Consider the following 23,602-nt stretch of genomic DNA (forward strand, 5'->3'; position numbering starts at 1 on the left):
ATGATTGCAAAGAAAACCTTCCAAAAATAAGCTTAATGCAATGAAGTCTACCCAGGTTTGTAAATGGCCTGAAACAGTAATTGTGGGACATGGGAACTACATCCATTCAGCAGATTTGGATGTTAACTCTGAAGCATAATGTCGAGAACTTAAATGTGAGCCTTGTTCTCTACTCTAGCATTGCTGAATACTTCTGCAGAAACATGCAGGTACACGTTTATTCCAAAATCCCAAGGCATCTCCTATGCCTGTTTGTGTACCAAAAGTCCTAGCTGTTCCCTACTCCTGTGGGCCAAAACAACCAGCTTCCCTTCCTGCCAATTCTCCAGTGCAGTTATGCATTTTTAATACAAAGTCTTGCAGCAAATTGAAGAATGTGGAGGCAGCATGTTGCATTCCAGAAAGGATACTTTCCTGACTGCATTATTTTTCATATTTAACTTAGTAAAAAGAAAAAAAACCTTCAATTTTTAAGTTACCTGAGGAGGTTGTGGAATTTCCAGTCTGCTTCACTGGAGAGCTGCAGGAGTCAGGGAGTCTTGTTATAAAACAAAACAGCATTTTGGAATAGCATTTTTACTGTCCATGTAAGAACTGTGAAAGGCTAGCCCATATTAGCTCACATGCTGTTTTGTTTGCGTACGATGTGATCTCCAGTCATTTCACTTGAGTGTCAAGTACATAGTATTTTGTATCACTAGCTGCAAAGGAAATTCAATATGGTGGTGGCCTGAGCTGCTTCTAAATATTACTCCACCAATTGTATTGCTTTGTGCATGCTTATCTGTCAAAAGAACAAGAGCCAAACGTTTAGAAGACTAGACAGATCTCTGCTTTATTGACTTATAGCAAAAGGGTGCTTGCATTTTTACAAAAATATTTCACTTCTCAAATCACTCAATTGCTACAAAATTTAAGGTTTTATTATTAAAAATGTATAGTACAGGAGTGCCTGGAGGCCTCAACCCATCTGGTGTCTCATGCTATATACAGAATAAATGAGAGAAATGATTCTACATACCTTTTGGCATAATCTCCTACTTATTTTAATCGTGCTTATTTTATGTGCTATATTCACCAGAAATATTTTGCATCTCCATATAGACAAGTCCACAAAACATGGTTTTATACATTGTGTGCTGCAAAATTGACATAAAATGTTGCATTCTCCCACCCATGTAATATGATCATGTGTGAAAATTCTCATTTGGGCCAATGGAATGTCCCATTGTAGAACTAGGTTTTTCAGATTACTGCCAGGGGACAATGACAGAACCTCCATAAAGAATGGGAAATGAATGAAGGTATCGTTTCCTCTTTTTTGAATCACTACATTTTTCAGGAGCTATTAACTTCTACACAGCAGCTTCACTCTACATAGTTAACACCAGAAAATATTATATAACCTGTATGAGCAGAGTAGGCAGATCAGAATTGTGTGTGGTCTATATGAAGAGCCTAAAAAATCATCACAGCACTCTTATGGAAAAAATGTCCTTGCTTTTGTTAAAAGCAAAAAGTTGTTTACAACTCAAGTGCTTTTTTCAGTTTGTGTTTAAGAGTCCTTAGACTCTCCTGTGAACTTATGCTCTCTATTTAGTGAGCATCACCAGTGTACTTGGAGTTGTACAAAAGTAAAGGAAGGCAAAAAGTCCTTGTCCTGAAGAGTCTGCAGTCTAGATCATACACATAATATACACCTTTTTTGGCACCAATCTTGATATGGTGCCAATATTTTTGGTGGATTACCTCTGAAAGGCTTTGCTAAAGCTAAGTAGGGTGTTCTTAAAGTGAATTTGAAAGAAGAGAGGAAGGTCATTTGAGTTGTGCAGATTTGTGGTCTGTCGTCTGTCTCTCCTATATGGTAACAAAGAGGTTTCTCTTACCCGAATTCTGTCCTTTTGCTGTTTAAAGTGTATGTGCATATACAGTTAGTTCACATTTCACAGTTGATTTCCTAAAATAACATCCTTCCTAATATGGAGGCTAAAGTGAACTCCAACCAATTTACTTTATTCTAATGACTGTACCAAATCTCTGCTTAATAATTATCTATGGGTTTTTTTAAAAAACAGGGTGAGAAGGGAAGGGCAGAGTTGTGCGTTATATAATGCAATTGCCTGCCTGACTTGCGCATAAAGCTATCATACTGCAAGACCAATGAGCCAGGAATTCCTTCTGAATTCCAGTTCTGGTGCTAACTTGCTCTGTGGCCCTGGATAAGTCACTTAACCTCTCTGTTTCCTCATCTCATAAACAGGGATGATAATATCTACCCCAGAGGGTGAGAATTCATTACTTAAATAATTGTAAAGTGCCTTGAAGATGAAAAGTGCTATATAAGTTCTAATTACAATTAGAGTGCATTCAGTGCAAAACAATTAGATGTGTGGATCAGATTTAGTCACTTCACCAAGGTTATAAAAGAAATAAAAAAAGATCCACAGAAGAGAAAGATCTTATGGTCTTTCAAGAGAGGAGCTCTTAAAGATGCTACAATGATTTAAATGGAGCTATGATGTAGGTAAATGAATGGTATATATATCTTGCCCCATAATTGGGTGGGGGAAAGGACACGATGAAGTTAAAAGGCAGCATATTTAGAACTGGTTTAAAAAAAACAACAAAAACCTTTTATACAATCTGGCTTATGCACATACTTAAGTTTACACAATGCAAGTAATATTTGAAGTGCTGAAAATGCATGTGCTTAAGTCTTTGCAGAATCGCAGCCTCTATAATTAGCCTAGAATATTATTGAAACAAATTATTTAACAGATTATTAAAAAGGCTTAAACATTTAGGGCTAGACCTTGGTCCTGTTGAAATCAATGGCAAAACTCTCAGTTACTTAAATGGACCAGGATCTGGCTCTGTAGAAGAACATCTGCAGTTAAAATAACTAATAAAAAAATCCCTTCTACTTCACAGCATAGACCAGTCGCTAGCTAGGGTCAGGAACAGATATCCCTTCTCACTGTGGTTACTGCCACATGCAGGACAAGGAGTGGATAGACTATGAGTCTGTTCTGGCACAACAGTTTCTATATAAAATTAATAACTTACTCATGAGTGAGACTTTGTCCATGTCCATCCAACGATTGTAGGAATACGACTAGAGATTAGAGTGTAAATTGAAGGCAATGAGCAAAAGTTACCACAATATTGCAGCTGGTTGATGTTGTGTATGAAATGAGTTAACCTCAAACTAGTTCCAACTGGCCAAATGTTGATATCACAGATCCCACCAATGGAATGAGTGCATCTAGCTGCCATGAGAAGGAATGCATTGGAAAGAGTCCATGCTGGTTTCTCATTGCCACAGGTTATTCACATTACAACATTAGAGGGAAAACCCATCTTGAGAACAAAGTTACAGGTGAGTTCCACACTCACAAATGTTTCACATATAAATTAAACCTGCAGAAAAATGGTTTAATTTACAGTATATGCCAGAATTTTCCCAGTTTTGCCTTTTGGAAGAGAACACATATAGTTTGCTCATTTTTGACTGTCCTACAGGCCCCACAGTAACACAAAAGTCCTTTGAGATGCACACTATAGGCCAGATCCTCAGCTGGTGCAAACTGGCATAACTCCATTGGCTTCAACAGAACTACAGTGATTTATACAAGCTGATAATCTGGCAAACTATCATTGTCACACAAGTATAGATCACACAGCTGCATCATATGCCTCACTTAAAATCATTTTCAAACCTGAGACACAACAAAATATGGCTTTCACTTATTTTCTCTTAATTCTGAAAGAGATATTATTTGTAAATCCAAGAGCACAGCATGTAAAAAAATAAGTCATTCTAAATTCTTATTCATAAATCAAACATTTTTGCTATACTTTAAAAACTGATAAGGATCCTCCACTCTCACCCTATTTGCATAGTTAAGTATAAGGATTAAACTCATTCTAGCATAAAATAGAAAGACTAGAAATGCTAACAGTTTTATGGTAACTTACAGGGCTACTGTCCAGATTTCATCTACAACTGTCACACTCATTCCCCTATCAGCGTGTATGTAACAGGTTGTATCATGCACAACAGACTAGAAAACCAAGGTAGTTAAATTCTTTGTTCAACTCTCAATACTCTCTTCACTGGATTGTTCTTCATATACAAGTGATGCCAAGTCCTCTTCATGCCAACGGGTGCACATAAGCCAGCTGAAAGAGAGAGAGAAGACACTAAGACATTTTTAGCAAGACAGTAATGTACAGTATGCTGAATCAGCACCAACACCACCCAATGGCTTTCTGCACAGAAAGGTCCAGGTGGCTTAATAAATAAAGCAATGATAATACTTGCCCTATGTAACATAAGTTAGACAATCTCATTTTGGTTCTCTGTGAAAAGCACTAAGCCAGCATGCCTGATTTAGCACAAATTGAAACAAGCTGCAGTTTCTGCTCTGACACCCTCAGAAAGGATGGTTTCTCAGGGTGAGTGAGGTTATTCTAAGGGCAGTATACTACAGATAAGGCACAATCTGGAGTGGAGAGGGAAGAGAGGACCTTCAGAAATAACTATCATGCTATTCTATAGTTCTGGATCCAAGATGGATTAATTTACTGGTATGTGTCTATGACCCTTTGTACAGAAAACCCTGCCTTTTTGAAAGGAGCTTTCCCTGTTATTCTGGAAATTATAGATTGTTATAGCTCTCTATATCTAAGGTTCTCATATGGCCCCACTAACAGAGTATTTGAGAACCTCAGTATCTTTATGTTCTAAAATACTCTCCACTTCCAGGATGAGACTCTATCTTCCAACTCCATTAAACTTAGTGGTTCAGAATCACTGATATATTACTCCAGTTTAAAGCCAGGGTAATTCAATGGAATTAGAGTGGCATAAAACTGGAGTGATGCAGTAGTGAATCAGGTCCAACGTTCTGAAATGTTGAAAGGCACTGAAGTCGGAAGTGTTCTTCTCGTCTCACTACTCTATGTATCCGATGAAGTAAGCTATAGCTCACTAAAGCTTATGCTCAAATAAATTGGTTAGTCTCTAAGGTGCCACAAGTCCTCCTTTTCTTTTTACTCTGATCTTAAAACTCAGCTAATCCAGAACAAAAGGTATTTGAGGTGAAGTTTAAGCACAAGGTGAAAAGGTACAAGACTTCAGGAGGAATAACACTATCCCTCTTAGTAAATATTTAACTTTCTATGAATCTAAGAATATACATGAACTGGGTCAACTCCATTCATGTTTCAAAGTCTCAGATGCATAGTTTACGTTAGAGAGAATGCAAGTGAATTCAGATATCATGAACGCCAAGGAAAGGTATAATTTGTCCTGAATATTACTGAAATACAGCTGGTTGAGTGTGGGTAAATATGACACAAGTTTGTCCTTCCCCCAGCTTTTCTGATATGCATGGAGATTTGTCCACACAGGGCTTGATCCCATGCTCAGTGAAGTAAATGTCAATATCAAAGATCCTGTTGATTTTAATGGGGCAGGATCAAGGCAAAAGGGCCTGGATGGAAATGCTCCCATTCACTTCAGTGGGCTTTGGATCAGGCCCATAAAACTCCCTCTGGTAAGAATATACAACAAAACTGAGCTCTCTGCTTTCATACAGCTCAATTACCCTCATTTTGTGCCAAACTTTCCCTCAAGATGCACACACTCAAACAGGGCTCCCACTCATGCCAATGGAAGCTACACACATGCATCCAGGGGTAGAATTTAGCCCCATATTAGGAAACTCAAGTTAGACTTAAATATGGAGCCAACAGGTGAAAGGCAACATTTATCCACTAAACTACCCAGCTTCACTTCATACATAAATATATTTCTACTCTAATAAAAAAATCTTATGATATATACTTACCACAAGATGCCCAGGGGAATTATACAAAGACCAGCTGATAAGAGGAAACTAAAGCCTGGAAACCAAGCTACAGTGGCTGCATAGAGACTATTAAAAACTGTGAGCGAAATGGCAGCAGTCATAACTTCCAAGCAGGCAATGCAAGCAAACACGGCACCTGTCAAAATAAAAAATATCTGGATAACAATACAGTGCTCTGCATGTATTGAAATTAAAGTCATTCACTTTGGTCAGAGAAGAGGATTAATAAAAAAATACAAAAGATCCACTACAGTTACAATTCCACATCGTACAATTACTGTGCAGAATCTCACTATTAGAATGCTTTCCCCGGGGGCGGAGGGGAGGAGAACCACCTTCAAAATTATTATTTGTTAAGAGTCAAGAGCGTGTTGCCAGTGGAGATTATCTTTACGACCACTCTGCCCATGTATCTCCTTTCTTGAATCTTTTCAGTAACGCTCACTGTCCTTCCATATCAAACGACTCATTCTCACTTGCAAAGTTCTGTACAACTCCACCCACTATATCTTCCCTTTTCCTGCTCTCCTCTTCTATTTTTTCTCTATGTCCATCTTTTCCCAACTTTGTTGTTTCGTTCATGCTACCTCTTATATGCTGAACAGCTTCCAGCTAATGTTCAACACGGGTCTAATCCAACAAAGCAAGTGCTTTGCTGGATCAAGACTTCAGTGCCTCTATCCTCTTCCTCCATTTCCAGAAATAAAAAATTCCTACATTTGTCTGCATTTTTTGTATTATACTCCATCCAGATTACACCTTTAGACTGTATATTCTTTAGGAAAGAATGTCTTCTTTTGGCATGCTTGCCCATGCCACAGCATTGTATATGCTCATGGTGCTATATAGATAAAATGACTAATAATTCAGCATAAATTCACATATTCATAGTTTCCAAGGCCAGAAGGGACCATTGTGATTAACCAGTCTGACCTCCTGTATTACAAAGGTCATAGAACTTCCACAAAAAAATTCCTAGGGCAGATCTTTTAGAAAATCATCCAATCTTGATTTAAAAATTGCCAATGATGGAGAAGCCACCATCACCCTTGGTAAATAATTCCAATGGTTAACTGCAAACAACGTTAAAAAATTATGCTTTATTTCTGGCCTGAATTTGTCTAGCTTCAGCTTCCAGCCACTGGATTCTGATATACTTTTCTCGGTTAGATTGAAGAGCCCATTATTAAATATTTGTTCCCCATGTAGATCCAAATAGACAGTAACCACGTCACCCCTTAATCTTCTCTTTGTTAAGCTAAATAGAATGAGCTCTTTGAGTCAATCACTAAAAGGCAAACTGTCTCCTACATCAAGCCACTCAACTATAGGCAATCCTAAAGAAAGATATTTCCACATTTGTAGTTCCTTGGCAATGTGAATGATTAGAGACCAGTACAGATAAAAACATCTTTGTTTCGCTAAATATATTATCAATATGAATAGCTTAAGAGAAACTCCTTTGCAATAAATGATCTGGCACTTTCACAAAGTATCAGTTTGGCTACTCAAAATTCTGTGAGAGCATTCGGAGCTAAAGGTGCCAAAATATGGTACATACATACTTCAAACAATAAGCTATTCTTTACTATCTTTAAAATTTAAAAAAAAAAAAAAATCAATGAAATCCTTCCAGAATAACAGGCTTCATTTCTGCACTACACTATATAAAGTGTTTTTAGTTTGAAATCTAAACATCCATGGTTTTACATAGGTAAGAATTGATGTTATGTCCTCTGGGAAATTTACTATAGCCATGAGGCAGTGGTGCACAACTCAGTATCACAGTCCTTAACTGTTTCTTTTCATCCTTTCAAGTGTTTCAAAGATTGGCCGTTCACCCTGTGTAATGGCTGACTAAACATGAGATTTATTTATCTCTCTGAATGTGAAAACTTGCCGAATGTTAAAAGCACTTGTCAAGTCACAACTGTATAACAAATCTTTAACTCCACTTCAAGTTTTCAGAGGATCACTATTTTTAACCAAAACGCTAACCAATCTTTTAGGGTTTTTGTTTTTTTCCCCGAAGGAGAAATTTTGACCAGGTGTTAACATCTAATCTTGTTTACATTAACTTGGAAACAAAAGTCACAAGGATTTTACTGAAATAAAGTAGTGTGATAATAGATAGAGCCTGAAATTAAAGAAATTACCTTTAAAAGCTAGTACAAGCAAAAAAAAAAAAAAAAAAAGGAAACTCTGCACACAAATATGTTCAAAACATTTTATAATTTAGAGCCTATTTGTTTGAAGATGCCTAATGACTGTGTTTCTTTAATAAATTCAACTCACCTTGTTCACTAGTCAGAACCACTTTTGACATCATGGACCGTAGAACTGGAATGGGCATAAAACATAGGAGAGAGGGCACTCTCACTGCAAAACAATATAATTAGTCATGAGTCACTCAGGTAACAGCACTTTTAGAATTTAAAGGTGAACTGCCATTTTTTTTAAATGGTCTAACTGCATTTTATGTACTGAAGGCTCCAAATAGTAAAAGCAATAGAAGATTCAAACCATAACTACTATTGTATGTAAATTTTACTTTACATCTTAAATTATCTTAGCACAGAGAAACATTGATAAATCCAGTGTATATATGTGATATTAAAAGCAAAAAGCTATAAGGAAGTGCTTTCATTAACTTGTCACACTTTTCATTTTTGAATTTACACTTAAAATCCAACATGGATTTGATTGAACATTACTTTTAAACATATCTTTAGGTTTTTTTAAGGGATCAGCTGGCTTAATTATATAGAATATAACAATTTTCACGTATTTCATGAATCTAAAGGGCCTGCTTTTGAACTCACTTAAAAACATGAGCAGTGTAGTTTTGGCAAAGGCAGCCATGACCATTCCTCCAATGTAAGAAAATATCCCAATGAAGACAATATAGATGTCCCTGAGACAATGTGAAAAAAAGTATATTCCTAAAAAACTGGTCAGAGAAACAGAAGTGAATGCAGCTGCTCCATATCCTATGTAGAGTTCATTCCAGCAGAGAGGTTCATCCAGTTCATACAATGTAAAAAGAGAACTCCCACCAATCAAGGTAAAAAAATACATCATGAATGTAAAAAGCAATACAATGATTAAAGTTCGTTTTTTATAAGTGGAAGTTTTAAAAAGCATGTACACTCCAGAAAATGTTTCTTTAAGGCCTTCAGTACAAGATACTAATGCATGTTGCTGGAATTCAGGTACACGTACTGTATCCTCCAGCCAAAATGTAATATAGAAAATATTAATAAAGTGAAGCAGAGAAGCAACCACAAATGTCCAGGGAAAGCCTAATCCTCTTATGAAGTAGCCGGAAGTCAGTCCTGCTAATCCAGATACAAGTCCAAAAATCAAATCGACCACAGCTATACGTATCGTTTTCTGCTTCTCTTCATTACATAGGTCAGCTATAAAGGCAAAGGCTCCTCCGAGGAAAGTTGCCATGCTTCCAAACAGTGAACCAAAAAATACAACTGCAAAGAAAATAGAGAGGGATAGGGAGAAATACGAGAATGCACCGAGGAAAGCATTGGATATAAAAGCTCCCACTGAAGGCAGAACTAAAGATTTTTTGCGTCCATGACGATCCCCATCAGCTACAAGGACAATGGCAACCAAAATGCTGGGAACTGCGCCAGTTAAGTCCAACTGCATAAGAAAAAGAGAGGCCTTTTCTTGGACTTCCTGCAAATGAGGAAAAAAAAATATGAAGCAGTTACGTATCCAAAAAATTCTACTTCTGTAACCTTTGTCCTTCCTCTCTCTTCCCTTAATATTGTCACTCTTTCGTGCTGTATTTTAACTTAGGACATGATCCTGAACTCTCTTATTCAGGCAAGTAGTCCTTACTTGATGAGTCGTCCCAATGGAGTCAACGAGACTACTGTTGTGAGCACGCATTTGCAAGTTCAGGCCCCTATGCTGTGAGCCCTTCAGCAACATTGGTCTGCTTCTGCTCTTACTGAAGTCGGTGATAAAACTACTACTAGTTTATGGCCAGATGCTGATTCCCTTACTCACACGTAATCATACTGAAACATGCAATTTAATGCAGATAAGGGGGATCAGAAACTGGCCCTGAATGGGATTATTGCAGAGCCCATGGTATTTTACTTATCTGTAAAATGCCATGCATATTGATAGTGCTATATCAATAAATAATAATGCACATCAAGGAGATACAGTAGAACTTCAGAGTTACCAACACCTCAGGAATGGAGGTCGTTTATAACTCTGAAATGTTTGTAACTGAACAAAACGTTACAGTGGTTCTTTCAAAAGTTGACAGCTGAATATTGACTTAATACATCTTTGAGACTTTACTATACAGAAGAAAAATGCAGCTTTCTAACCCTTTTACTTTAAATGAAACAAACACAGAAACAGTTTCCTTACCTTGTCAAATCTTGTTATTAAACTTTCCCTTTATTTTTTAGTAGTTTATGTTTAACACAGTACTGTAATGTATTTCGGGTTTTTTAAAAATTTTGTTTCTGCTGCTGCTTGATTGCATACTTCCAGTTCCAAATGAGGTGTATTGTTGACTGGTCAGTTCATAACTCTGAGGTTCTAGTGTATTGCATAAAAACTAATCATACTAACACATCTATACTTAATATTATCACATAGTATCCCATGACACGAGAAGCAAGACATGAGAAGTAATTCTTCCACTCTACTCCAAGCTGATAAGGCCTCAATTGAAGTACTGTGTCCAGGTCTGGATGAAGACAAAGATGAAGACAAATGGGAGAAAGTCCAGAGGAGAGCAACAAAAATGATTGAAGGTCTACAAAACATGACCTGTGAGGAAAGACTGAAAAAACTGGGCTTGTTTAGTTTGGAAAAGAGAAGACTGAGGGGGGACATGATAACAGTTTTCTGCTACACATAGGTGTGGGAAGTAGGAGTGTAGGGGGTGCTGCAGCACCTCCAGCCCATGCCCAGGGCTCCACTCCTGGCCCCACATTGGGTCCCAGCAGCTGGCCCCGCACCCGCAGCTCTGCTTCCAGCCCCAGCTCTCGGCCCCCTTACCCCTGTCCGTGTCCCCCTCCCAGAGCCCTGGCTCTGGGAGGTGGGGGAGCACAGACAGGCGTAAGGGGGGTGCGAGGTAAAACATTTGGGGACCACTTCTTTACAGTTTCCTTAGCTGGCTTCCAGCACTCCCACTACAAAAAGTGTTCCAGCATCACTGCCAGTACATAAAAGGCTGTTACAAGGAGGAAAGTGAAAAATCGTTCTCCTTAACCTCTGAGGATAGGACAAGAAGCAATGGGCTTAAATTGCAGCAAGGACAGTTTAGGTTGGACATTAGGAAAAACTTCCAAACTGTCAGGGTGGTTAAGCACTGGAACAAATTGCCTTGGGAGGCTGTGGAATCTCAGTGACTGGAGGTTTTTAAGAACAGGTTAGACAAACACCTGTCAGGAGTGGTCTAGTTATTATGTAGTCCTGCCTTGAGTGCAAGGGACTGGACTAGATGACCTACTGAAATCCCTTACAGTACTACACTTCTATGACCCTCAACAGGTCTGTGAAGTCTTCCTGCAGAGCGTCAGTGTGAAGTACCTGGATAATTTACCTACCAGGTGCAAATACATTTAATACCAGTGGAAAGGATTTCTCAGGCTCAGAAAGTCTCCAAATCACTAACCTCCAGTACCTCCCCAGCCCTCCATTGCCCTTGGTCCCCACTGCCTCCCTACCCACCTCTCCATTCACAGCTTAATTTGTTCCCCCGCTTGCCAGGGTTGAGTAAGTCTGCTATGAAAAGTGATATTAACAAACCTACAAATATCAGTCTTCACAGGAGCAGACTTACTAGCTAGCAAGTCTTAAAAAAAAAAAAAAAAAAGCAAAAGAAACAACTACAAAAAAGGCAAGGATGTGCAAAGCACCTTATTTATGGTTCTATTCGGTTTCGGTCCAGTAAAGAATAGAGACAACTGTATATAATTTTTATTACTGAGTCTGAAAAAACCCTACATAAATAAATTACAATGATTTGGACATGGATATGTGCATATTTATTTGTTTTTCCTAAAGTTAATTAAGTATTTTAGGAAAAACCGTCAGAGCGGCCACCAAAAAATTTCTTGTGAGAACCCCAGTCTAGACAGTGAGAAAGGAAGCAACCTGATCAGCACAAAAAGAGGGACGGGCCCTGTCTACAGAGTGCAGTGGTGCAAAGGAAAGACAAGCATCATGAAAGGAGAGTAGTGGTGTTAGGAAAGGAAGTGATTTATCCTAAAGAGTGAGAGGGAGGGGAGCATGGGAAGGGAAACTACTTGCTCTGCAGAGACAGCAGCAATGAGAAGGGAAGCAATAGCCTGCAGACAAATGGGCACAACGAACAAAGCAGAGGCATCTTGTGAGACAAGGATTAACTGCAGTTGTGAAGACCGAGAAAAAAATTGATTCCTGGGTAGCACTTTTTGTACAGTTAAGAAGCAAACAGCTTTACATTCACTGTACTTGTTCCATGTTGTATGCAATGTTTCCTTACTAAACCTGGTACTCCAATACTAAGCTGGCACACCACAGTGATGAGCATCACAGAAATGCCAATACTCGGTAACAAAACTGTACTTTACCATCCTGTCCCACCCCATCCCACATAGGAATGCTCAGGGTACTGAAAAACCCATACCTAAAACAGTCTAAAACTCATACAGATATGATAGCTAAAAACCCAACGCCCTTAATAACATTAAACAAGAAGAGAAAAATGGCATGTGTGCGTGTGTGTTTTGGAGGAGAAAGTCCAACACAAGCGAAAAAGGGGGCGAGATGCTCAACTCCTGTAAATCACCCATCTCCATTAATTTCACTGGAATTACCATGGCTTGCACCAGCAGATCTAGTTCAAGGACAGAGGTGGGGGGACATATGCCACATTTAGAATGCATGAACACGATCAATGACCAGTTCAGGCATTTATAAAGTAAATGAAAATGAACGTAAAAAATTATGGGCCAACTCCTCAGCTCGTTCAAATGAGCACAACTCCATTAAAATCAATGGTGCTACACAGGTTTAGAGCAGCAGAGAATCTGGCCATATTTTCTTAATCTGCAAATCCACTACACTCTAAAATATGATTATACAGAACAAAAAATCCTAGAATACAAAATTAAATGGATGAAAATGAAGAATCCCTTGATTTAAATAAGGCTTTAGTTAAGTGAGGAATGTTGTGCCTAAGGCTGAACAATGACCAGGACAGGGCAAACTGATACTGGCTCATATAATTAAAGAATGTTACATACTAGCAAAGAGAAAAGGAGTACTTGTGGCACCTTAGAGACTAACCAATTTATTTGAGCATGAGCTTTCGTGAGCCACAGCTCACTTCATCAGATGCTCATGCTCAAATAAATTGGTTAGTCTCTAAGGTGCCACAAGTACTCCTTTTCTTTTTGCAAATACAGACTAACACGGCTGTTACTCTGAATACTAGCAAAGGATACTGTAAGATAAATAATGCTTCAATATAACTCCTCTGAGCTCAGTTAAAAGAGATTTTGTTCAATCCAGTAATCAGAAAGCACCAGCTTTCATTCCAGTGAATTCTGAACCTCTTCTTAATTAATTATAAGGTGAATACATTTACCCAACACCTATGAGACAATGAATTTAAGTGCCGCAAAGGCCTTATCCACATCTTATATATCTTTACAGACCCCAAATGCTCCCCTATTGTCTTAAAATTTATTTTCTAAATTTGCCCTGACATTGTTGAGATTGAAAAGCCCCTCCCAACCCTAAAAAAAGGGGGGGAACTACACAGGATGAAGAGAGAGGATAATTTGTCTGGTTTCAGAGTAACAGCCGTGTTAGTCTGTATTCGCAAAAAGAAATGGAGTACTTGTGGCACCTTAGAGACTAACCAATTTATTTGAGCATGAGCTTTCGTGAGCTACAGCTCACTTCATCAGATGCATACTGTGGAAACTGCAGCAGACTTTATATATACACAGAGAATATGAAACAATACCTCCTCCCACCCCACTGTCCTGCTGGTAATAGCTTATCTAAAGTAATCGTCAGGTTAGGCCATTTCCAGCACAAATCCAGGTTTTCTCACCCTCCACCCCCCCACACAAATTCACTCTCCTGCTGGTGATAGCCCATCCAAAGTGACAACTCTTTACACAATGTGCATGATAATCAAGTTAGGCCATTTCCTGCACAAATCCAGGTTCTCTCACTCCCTCACCCCCCTCCAAAAACCCACCCCCATACACACACAGACTCACTCTCCTGCTGGTAATAGCTCGTCCAAACTGACCACTCTCCAAGTTTAAATCCAAGTTAAACCAGAACATCTGGGGGGGGGGGGTAGGAAAAAACAAGAGGAAATAGGCTACCTTGCATAATGACTTAGCCACTCCCAGTCTCTATTTAAGCCTAAATTAATAGTATCCAATTTGCAAATGAATTCCAATTCAGCAGTTTCTCGCTGGAGTCTGGATTTGAAGTTTTTTTGTTTTAAGATAGCGACCTTCATGTCTGTGATTGCGTGACCAGAGAGATTGAAGTGTTCTCCGACTGGTTTATGAATGTTATAATTCTTGACATCTGATTTGTGTCCATTTATTCTTTTACGTAGAGACTGTCCAGTTTGACCAATGTACATGGCAGAGGGGCATTGCTGGCACATGATGGCATAAATCACATTGGTGGATGTGCAGGTGAACGAGCCTCTGATAGTGTGGCTGATGTTATTAGGCCCTGTGATGGTGTCCCCTGAATAGATATGTGGGCACAATTGGCAACGGGCTTTGTTGCAAGGATAAGTTCCTGGGTTAGTGGTTCTGTTGTGTGGTATGTGGTTGTTGGTGAGTATTTGCTTTAGGTTGCGGGGCTGTCTGTAGGCAAGGACTGGCCTGTCTCCCAAGATTTGTGAGAGTGTTGGGTCATCCTTTAGGATAGGTTGTAGATCCTTAATAATGCGTTGGAGGGGTTTTAGTTGGGGGCTGAAGGTGACGGCTAGTGGCGTTCTGTTATTTTCTTTGTTAGGCCTGTCCTGTAGTAGGTAACTTCTGGGAACTCTTCTGGCTCTATCAATCTGTTTCTTTACTTCCGCAGGTGGGTACTGTAGTTGTAAGAAAACTTGACAGAGATCTTGTAGGTGTTTGTCTCTGTCTGAGGGGTTGGAGCAAATGCGGTTGTATCGCAGAGCTTGGCTGTAGACGATGGATCGTGTGGTGTGGTCAGGGTGAAAGCTGGAGGCATGCAGGTAGGAATAGCGGTCAGTAGGTTTCCGGTATAGGGTGGCGTTTATGTGACCATTGTTTATTAGCACTGTAGTGTCCAGGAAGTGGATCTCTTGTGTGGACTGGACCAGGCTGAGGTTGATGGTGGGATGGAAATTGTTGAAATCATGGTGGAATTCCTCAAGGGCTTCTTTTCCATGGGTCCAGATGATGAAGATGTCATCAATATAGCGCAAGTAGAGTAGGGGCTTTAGGGGACGAGAGCTGAGAAAGCGTTGTTCTAAATCAGCCATAAAAATGTTGGCATACTGTGGGGCCATGCGCAAATTGGATACTATTAATTTAGGCTTAAATAGAGACTGGGAGTGGCTAAGTCATTATGCAAGGTAGCCTATTTCCTCTTGTTTTTTCCTACCCCCCCCCCCCCCAGATGTTCTGGTTTAACTTGGATTTAAACTTGGAGAGTGGTCAGTTTGGACGAGCTATTACCAGCAGGAGAGTGAGTCTGTGTGTGTATGGGGGTGGGTTTTTGGAGGGGGGTGAGGGAGTGAGAGAACCTGGATTTGTGCAGGAAATGGCCTAACTTGATTATCATGCACATTGTGTAAAGAGTTGTCACTTTGGATGGGCTATCACCAGCAGGAGAGTGAATTTGTGTGGGGGGGTGGAGGGTGAGAAAACCTGGATTTGTGCTGGAAATGGCCTAACCTGACGATTACTTTAGATAAGCTATTACCAGCAGGACAGTGGGGTGGGAGGAGGTATTGTTTCATATTCTCTGTGTATATATAAAGTCTGCTGCAGTTTCCACAGTATGCATCTGATGAAGTGAGCTGTAGCTCACGAAAGCTCATGCTCAAATAAATTGGTTAGTCTCTAAGGTGCCACAAGTACTCCATTTCTTTTTGATAATTTGTCTGTCAGTCTCTCAGGAAAAGAAACAGAATTTGAGCAACACCACAGCAAAATGTAGACCCTCTATGTATAAAAGTCACTAATATCTTGGACTCCCGGGAAAACCCAGAATACCTGGTGCAAATATAATCTCAGCAAACTGTCTGGAGTTTAAATTTCTCAGCCTCCTGTTTTCACCCACTTGCAGACAGAATTCTTTCTCAGTGTGGAATCCTGGCCCCCTTGAAGCCAATGGGGATTTTACCATTTACATCTATGGGGCAAGAATTTCATGCTCAGATGCTATGGTGATGAGTGTGGTGTAAAACACAGGACAGACAGACGTGATTATTTCAGAGTTTACAGCTACCTGAGGCCTGTATTGATGGAATAATGGGAACTGGAAATAGGCAGGGGATGGGTAACAGAAAAGTTCTGCAGGACAAGATCCCGCTTACTGGAGACCCATTGCCCTGAAAGGAGTTATCCAAGTACAGTGAATGTAAAGCTAGTTTTTATTATGCATCCTTTATGTCAAATAATTGCAGTGAGCAACTGTGTGAAAGAGTAAATTCACAATCATCTTGTTGCGAGAAGCCATTTGAAATTCAGCTGACTCATGGTGAATAAGCACTTTGGTTCAGTGCTTTGCATTGAGTGGAAAAGTTTTCTTTTTCCAAGCATGTACTGTCGTGTTTTGAAAAACAGCTTGAATTTCAGGGGCTTTCCAGCAAACGTCAACTACAGAAAAAAAATATCAAACTAAGTTTTTACAAAGTTTAACTAAATTTCCAGATCAGAAATCTGCAGCTGGCATATTTTTCATCATTCGTGGGTTTGTAGTTGCTATAATGAAAACAACATGACAGCATATGACTATGTCTACACTAGTACGATAAATACTTTTGTTGTTCAGGGATGTGAAAAAAAACACAGCTGTCTGACATAAGTTTCACCAACAGAAGCGCCAGTGTGGACAGCCCCATGTTTAATTGTGCCAACAGGAGAGCTCTTGCCCGTCAGCACAGAGCTGCTACACAGGAGACTTTACAGCGGCACATCTGCAGCGGTACACCTGTGCCACTGTACGGTCTGTAGTGTAGACATAGCCTATGTCTGACTCTAAGAAGCCCTCAATGCCAACTGGCAAAGGGCTCACTGTTCTGTCAGCAACTCCAATAAGGCCTGACAAACTCACTGCACCTAACACATTGCTGTCACAGTAGTTATCCATAAAGAATGTTGTGTGAGGTATGAAATGAAAGCCAATGACACACTGGCCATTAATATCATTGTGAAGAATATGTATTAATACTATATGAGGAACTGTGTACATGTACTGATGATATGCTTTAAAGTCTGTAACCAAACAAACAGAGAAAGAGGCTTCCAAAAGGAAAGATAGGTATCACTGTCACATGTAAATTAAGCATCATGAGCCAAAAACAATGGGAGCTACATTTGCATGTAAAGTCAACAGGAAAAACAGGTTGACAGGGGGGAGGAGGGATGTGAACACAATATGGCACCAGCACAGTGGAGAATAAACAGCAGGAATGCTTTCAGACGTTTACTGGGCTATAACAGGGATGCACGAACAACTCCCATTATCCATTTCACTGAGGAACATCCTTAGTGCAGGGGATGATTTGTGAAGGAATAGATCCTAGATTGACTGAAAACAAGCAAGCTCTACAGAAAGACTTTTGAGGGTGAGAAACTACTTTAGACAAGGGTTGCAGCCTAAGTTTTTATCTCTGGAAAGTGTGTTATAGTTTTGTTTTATTTGTAACCATTTTTGTTTCCCTTACTCTTTCTCAATACTCATTTGAATCTGTGAATCTCTGTTCTTTGTTAAAAAACAATTACAGTGCTGTGTTGCTATAAAGGACCTAATCCTGAGTTGTAACCATCCAGCTGTGTAAACACCTAGCCATGTGTACGCTATCTCTTTAGGGACAGTTTACCTGGTAATTACTGAGAGTGTCCATCGACAGTGGCTGGACACTACCGGGGCGGAGGAGGCAGGGAGGGATGCTTGTGGAAGGTTCAGGGACTGGGATACACCAAGACTTAACCTGCAGGCAAAGTAAGGGCTGGAAAAATTCTGAGGAGTTTGTTTGGGTGGCTAACTGACCATGAGTGCCAGGGAACTGAAAGACAGCAAGTATGTCTCTTACTGAGGCAGGAGGTAACACGTTGACCTCTGGTTCTGGACACCCTGAGAAAGAGTCACAATATGCCAAAATTCATCTACCTAAAACACAGCATGCAGTAAGAGCTAATACTGGATGAAAATACCTGTTGTGGGTGATGTACAAAGACTATTAAGAGAAAAAGCCCAGATCCACAAACCCAACTTTTAGGCACCTTGGAAAAATCACTGGAATTCACAAACCCTGAACTAGGTTCCCTATTCAATTTATGAGGAGAGGTAGGCACCTGAGAATAGAATCCATAAACGCCAGCACATTCTCACTCTTTGTCTAGCCCCATTAATATTTAATTGTTTAATACAAAAAGTGGAATGGCTTCAGCAAAAGAGACCCACCTCAAAATATTCCATAGCCCAGTGGTTAGAGCTTTCCCCAGAGAAGTGGGAGATCCCTCTTCAAATCCCTTCTCCTCACAAGGCAGAGGGGGGAATTGAAACAGGGTCTCCTGTATCTGGGGTGAGTATCCTAACCACTGAGGAGCTAAAGGTTATAAAGGGAGGTCTCCTCCTCGTGGCTATTTTGTGAAGAGTTAGGCATGCTCGCTGAATTGGGCCCAGCAAGCAAGCTAGGCAGGCTAACACCTACTTTCACCTGGTTTAAAGACCACACTGGGGCTTAGGCATGAGACAGGTGTCAGGTCACCTGCCTGAGGGAGCAACGCCATGTCCAGAGGCACAAACTTTGACAGCTAGGGCACTTTTACAGTGAAAATTTAGGTGCTGAGTGAGATTAGGTGCCTACAGTGTTAGGCTGCAGCTGTGCAGGTGGATTGTAGATCACCGTAGGACATAAATCCCTTTTAGATCTGAACCAAAAAGCCTTGATCTAGCCAAAAGCATCCACAGTCTTCCACTTCACAAGAACCTCAGGAGACCCTGAGTTCTGGTTCAGGTCAAGCTATTTAAATGTCAAATTGACTTGCAATAGAAGCCTCTCTTCCCCTTCAAAAAGGACAGCTTTGCAGCCAAACATTGCAGCCTTGAGGAGTGGAGAGTTCACGTGTTCTCCTCCTCCTGTGCTCTAAAAGTTATTCCAGTAGCTAGCTCTCCTGCTGTCTGATGCTGGGAGAGAGGCGAGTAAGGTCTCAGCAGCCCAGCCTCAGGGTTTTGAGTTTATTTGTGTTCAATTACATGCTGCAGAGCTAGTGAGATCAGTGCCTACTAGCATCTCTACGTGGATTAACAGATTGCTAGAAGGTGCCTCCTACTCCCAATCACCAGAAAGCTGCTGGGGTCTCTTCTTCCCAATTGCAGCTGTGGATCATGCACAGCTGCTTTCTTGCTGTTCAATTAAAGCTCCATGGGTTGGGTCAGCCAGGAAGAGCTGTTTATGCTTCTACTGGACTCTGACTCCCATAGGATAGTATTTGGGAAATAGAAGCCAAGTAAATCAACACTAAAGGGGATTCATGGGAATCATAAATGGCCTACCTTGGCTGATCTGTCAGCCAAAAGAACCGAAAAACAAAACAAGAGTCCTATGGCAAAAATTCAACTTTGCCCTCTTAAGTTTTTCCTTAGCTGACTAGTCTCCTGTCAAATGAGGAAGAACTCATTGTCATGGTAAAAAGTCTGACCTATTCCTTTAAGCAAGTTCAATGGAGTCTACATATGGCATTGACAAGCATGCCCTTGTTATATATAGCAAGTGGGCTACATAAACTTGGATGCTCTACTCTTGAGAAGGGGCAGTGCAGAATACCTAATTAGTAATTTTATGGTAGCAGCCCAGAGATTCAGATCTAGGATTGCACAAAATCCTTCACTTCAAGTGCTACTTAGAGTTTTGTAACAATCTCTTTGTCTGATTTTGGAATGATGTCAACTGATGGTCTCTTATTAACACATGCCTTTTTTATAACTCACAAATCCATGTCAACTACCACTTTCCCCTAAATGTAAAGGAAGCTGTGGTCTAACAGGGGATTCTAATCAATATCTAATTCAAGAAGAGTAAATTGTACAAATAATATTAAAATATGCTTTACATATTTTTTAAAAGGATCATTAACAATCAAATTGAAGAGTTGCCATCCTTATATTCTGACAATACAGGAAATGAATGTCACCACTGGCATAAATGAGAAATCAGAGATTTTCAAAGTTGTTGAAAGATCAGCTCAATTAAATACATATTTTAAAATTCTCTTTAATTTTCTCCTCCTGGTCCCGCATCCCTGTCTGATGTCATCTCTCTCTGTATAATGCCATATTTATCTAACTTGGTCCTGCAAAGATTGACATACATGCTTAACTTGACACACGGAGAAGTCCCACTGAAGTCAAAGGTACTAATCACACTGTGTAAAGTTAAACACATGCATATGTCTTTGCAGGATCAGGGCCCTGGTTTCTATACTTCTCAGAGTAAGGGCAATATCTTCTTTTTGGGCCAAACCCTCTAAGGGAGTGGTTCTCGACCTACAGCCCAATCAGCATACAGCTGCAGCACATCCTCAGGGCCACACAAGTAGTATATATATTGGGTGGATGCTACCCACATAACACATAGAGAGCTGCATAGGCAGCCCACAATGGTAAATAGGTTGAGAACCACTTCTCTAAGATAATGTGCACCCTCAACTCCTAATGACTTCAGAGGGAACTGAATATCCTCAGCATCTTGCGGAGTTGATTCTTTGTAAACACTATACACACCTATGGCACCACATAGATATTAATGAAATCATAATTTTATAAAAAATAAACCACTGTTAATTTCATATTTATCTAGTACTCACTGCAAATTTTCCTTCGTAATACGTTTTCATTGGTACTTCCCCCTCTCCCCCCGCACTTACCTTCTGTTTGATATAGGTTGGGTTACTTTTGTTTCGTTCACAGTAAGTAGTGTTGTTATTTTCTATTAAACTGGAGTTGCTTGCTTCTTCCCATAGTCTCTGATAAATATACTGCTGAATCAGCGGTACAGTCAAGAAGGAGGCAAAAGCGTAAATGACGATGACAGGTTCCACTAACAAAACCTTCCTCATGTCTGGATTGCCCTTCAGTTCTCTGTTCAGAAAGAAGAACATGTATTAGCTGTCCGATATGAAAGGAACGCACATACTAGTGTTTCAGAATAGTCTAAAATTCAGGTGGGGGATTTTGCACATTGCAGAGAGAAAGGAAGCGTCAGATGGTAATTCTCTGTCAGTTAGGGAGGAGCTTACACTCTGTTTTGAGCCAAGCTCGGTTTTAGATTGCTATTGTGTAATTTATATTGCTAAACATCTGAGTTACAAATGAGTTGCCCATTTAATTCAGTTTCTGTTTTAGCCTGTCAATTATTTAACTAGTTAAAAAGAACTGAATGTTTTAAAGGTGGTGATGTCTTCCCCCCTCACTATTGTTCACCTTGTTTATGTTTTGCCATGTTCAGTAGTTTCTTAAAAACATGTATTTTAAAATTCTAAAAGTAGTTAATCAGTAAAAGATCATTTTAAAACTCATATCACACCATTTTAGAGAACCCAAAGGCAGACATCTTTCCTCCCCAAATAAAATGTCAGGTCTTGCTACTCTCTCTGGGGGTGTTTATTCAGCTGCTCCAAGCTATAGCCCAGTTATGCAAAGTCCAGATGTGCAAAATGACCAAAATTACAAGCAGTAGTAGCGAGATCACTTGCTGTTGTGTGACATCACCCCTCCCCCCCCCCAAAAAAAAACAAACCGTTTTCAGTGTTAGCAAAGATTCATGTTTGTGCGTATCTAAGGGTTCAGGTATCAGAGTACATCTGAATGTCTGTGTGGCACGTCTTGGTCTGATAACGTCTGTGTTGCTATCTCAAGTAAGCCTGAGTGGCTGTATGCACTGGTCTGAATGCGTCTACACCGCAAAAAAAAAAAAAATGTCTTCACTCACCTTAGCTAACCCATGTTAAAATAGCAGTGAAGACAGGGCAGAGGGGCTTTTAACTGGGGTGAGCAGATCCAATTCAGCTCTAGGCTCCCCTACGGGCTTCAACCCAGAGTGCCTGAGTGGCTGCTGCTGGCCTCTCCCTGTGTGAGTGTGTTGTGTGTGCCCGCCTCTGGGTTCCCGGGCGGGTTCTGGGGGGTGCTCCAGTCCCGATGTGTCTCCCCCACGCGGGCTGTGGGGTGGGGGGTGCACGCTCAGCCCGCGCCGGGAGTGCCGGGTGCAGTGCGCTGCCTGGGGGAAGAGGAGAGATGCCCCTCCCCGCCGCCCCACGCCCCGGCAGCGCCCTCACCTCCTCTGCAGTGCCCGCCGCTCGCGGCCGCGAATCCCCCGCCGGCTGGCGCCCGCAGAGCTCCGACCCAGGCAGCGGCAGGGACCCGTGCTCCCCGGCCAGCTGCTGCGCCAGGCTGCTCCCAAACAGGGACACGTCAAAGCCGGAACCCGCTCATTGGGTGCCGGCTCACGGAGCCTGTCCCACGGAGCGCGGCGATTGCTCATCCCCCGCGCCACTCGCCCCGGCCCGGCCTCCCCTTGGCTCCGTCCCCCGGCGGGCATGAGACAGCACCTGCCAGTCCCGCAGCGCGCCCCGGGCCACCCGGCACCTTCCCTCCCGCCCCCGCCTGATCCAGCCGGGGCCCCAAGCGTCGCCTGTTCCCCTCCCCCGGGCCCCGCCGCTGCTTCCAAGGGGAGCCCCCTCCGCGCGGCGGAACGGGCCCCTGGGGTTTCCGCGGCGGACAGGGGGAACCCCGGCCTTCTGGTTCTGCTGCAGCCACGCTGCTAAGGGAGCTCAGGCTGGATCCACTCCCCGACGGGGCGATCAGGCAGTTTCCCTCTGCCATTCCCATCCCACTGGGATGTGGCGTGGAAGAGGCATTCTCTGAGCCTCAGGCCGCGCTTAACCCCATGAAATCTAGACACCTGCTCATTGGGTTTGGGTATGGAAACTGGTCAGTGAAGTAGCTGGCCTGGGGGTGAAAACAAATCACTAGCATCCCCCATGTTGTGACTTTACTTCCCCCTGAAATGGCAAGGTAATGGAGCAAATAATTATACAATCAATTTGCAAACACCTAGAAGATAATAAGGTGATAAATAACAGTCAGCATGGATTTGTCAAGAACAAATCATGTCAAACCAACCCGATAGCTTTCTTTGAGAGGGTAACAAGTCTTGTAGATGGGGGAAGCAGTAGATGTGGTATCTTGACTTTAGTAAGGCTTTTGATATTGTCTTGCATAGGGAACTACAACCTAGATGGAGCTACTATAAGGTGGGTGCAAAACTGGTTGGAAAATCACTCCCAGAGAGTAATCATCAGTGGTTCACTGTCATGCTGGAAGGGCATAAGGAGTGGGGTCCCACAGGGATGGGTTCTGGGTCCAGTTCTGTTCAATAGCTTCATCAATGATTTAGATAATGGCATACAGAGTACGCTTATAAAGTTTGTGGCTGATACCAAGCTGGGAGGGGT

At 41.2% G+C, this 23,602-nt stretch overlaps 1 protein-coding gene across 1 annotated transcript; it reads right to left on the reverse strand.

Annotated features, from left to right (window-relative positions):
- Nucleotides 1–809: 809 nt before the first annotated feature.
- On the reverse strand, nucleotides 810–22,641 carry SLC46A3 (solute carrier family 46 member 3). Its single transcript, XM_077809885.1, has 6 exons — nucleotides 22,424–22,641; nucleotides 21,017–21,230; nucleotides 8,699–9,572; nucleotides 8,172–8,255; nucleotides 5,856–6,012; nucleotides 810–4,182 (listed from the first exon to the last, which is right to left on the reverse strand). Exons 1-6 carry the CDS (start codon nucleotides 22,627–22,629, stop codon nucleotides 4,095–4,097), a joined length of 1,623 nt encoding a protein of 540 aa, XP_077666011.1. The 5' UTR covers nucleotides 22,630–22,641; the 3' UTR covers nucleotides 810–4,094.
- Between the last annotated feature and the right edge of the window lie 961 nt (nucleotides 22,642–23,602).

Source organism: Eretmochelys imbricata, chromosome 1, assembly GCF_965152235.1.
Source record: "Eretmochelys imbricata isolate rEreImb1 chromosome 1, rEreImb1.hap1, whole genome shotgun sequence".
In the NCBI taxonomy this organism is placed as follows: Eukaryota; Metazoa; Chordata; order Testudines; family Cheloniidae; genus Eretmochelys; species Eretmochelys imbricata.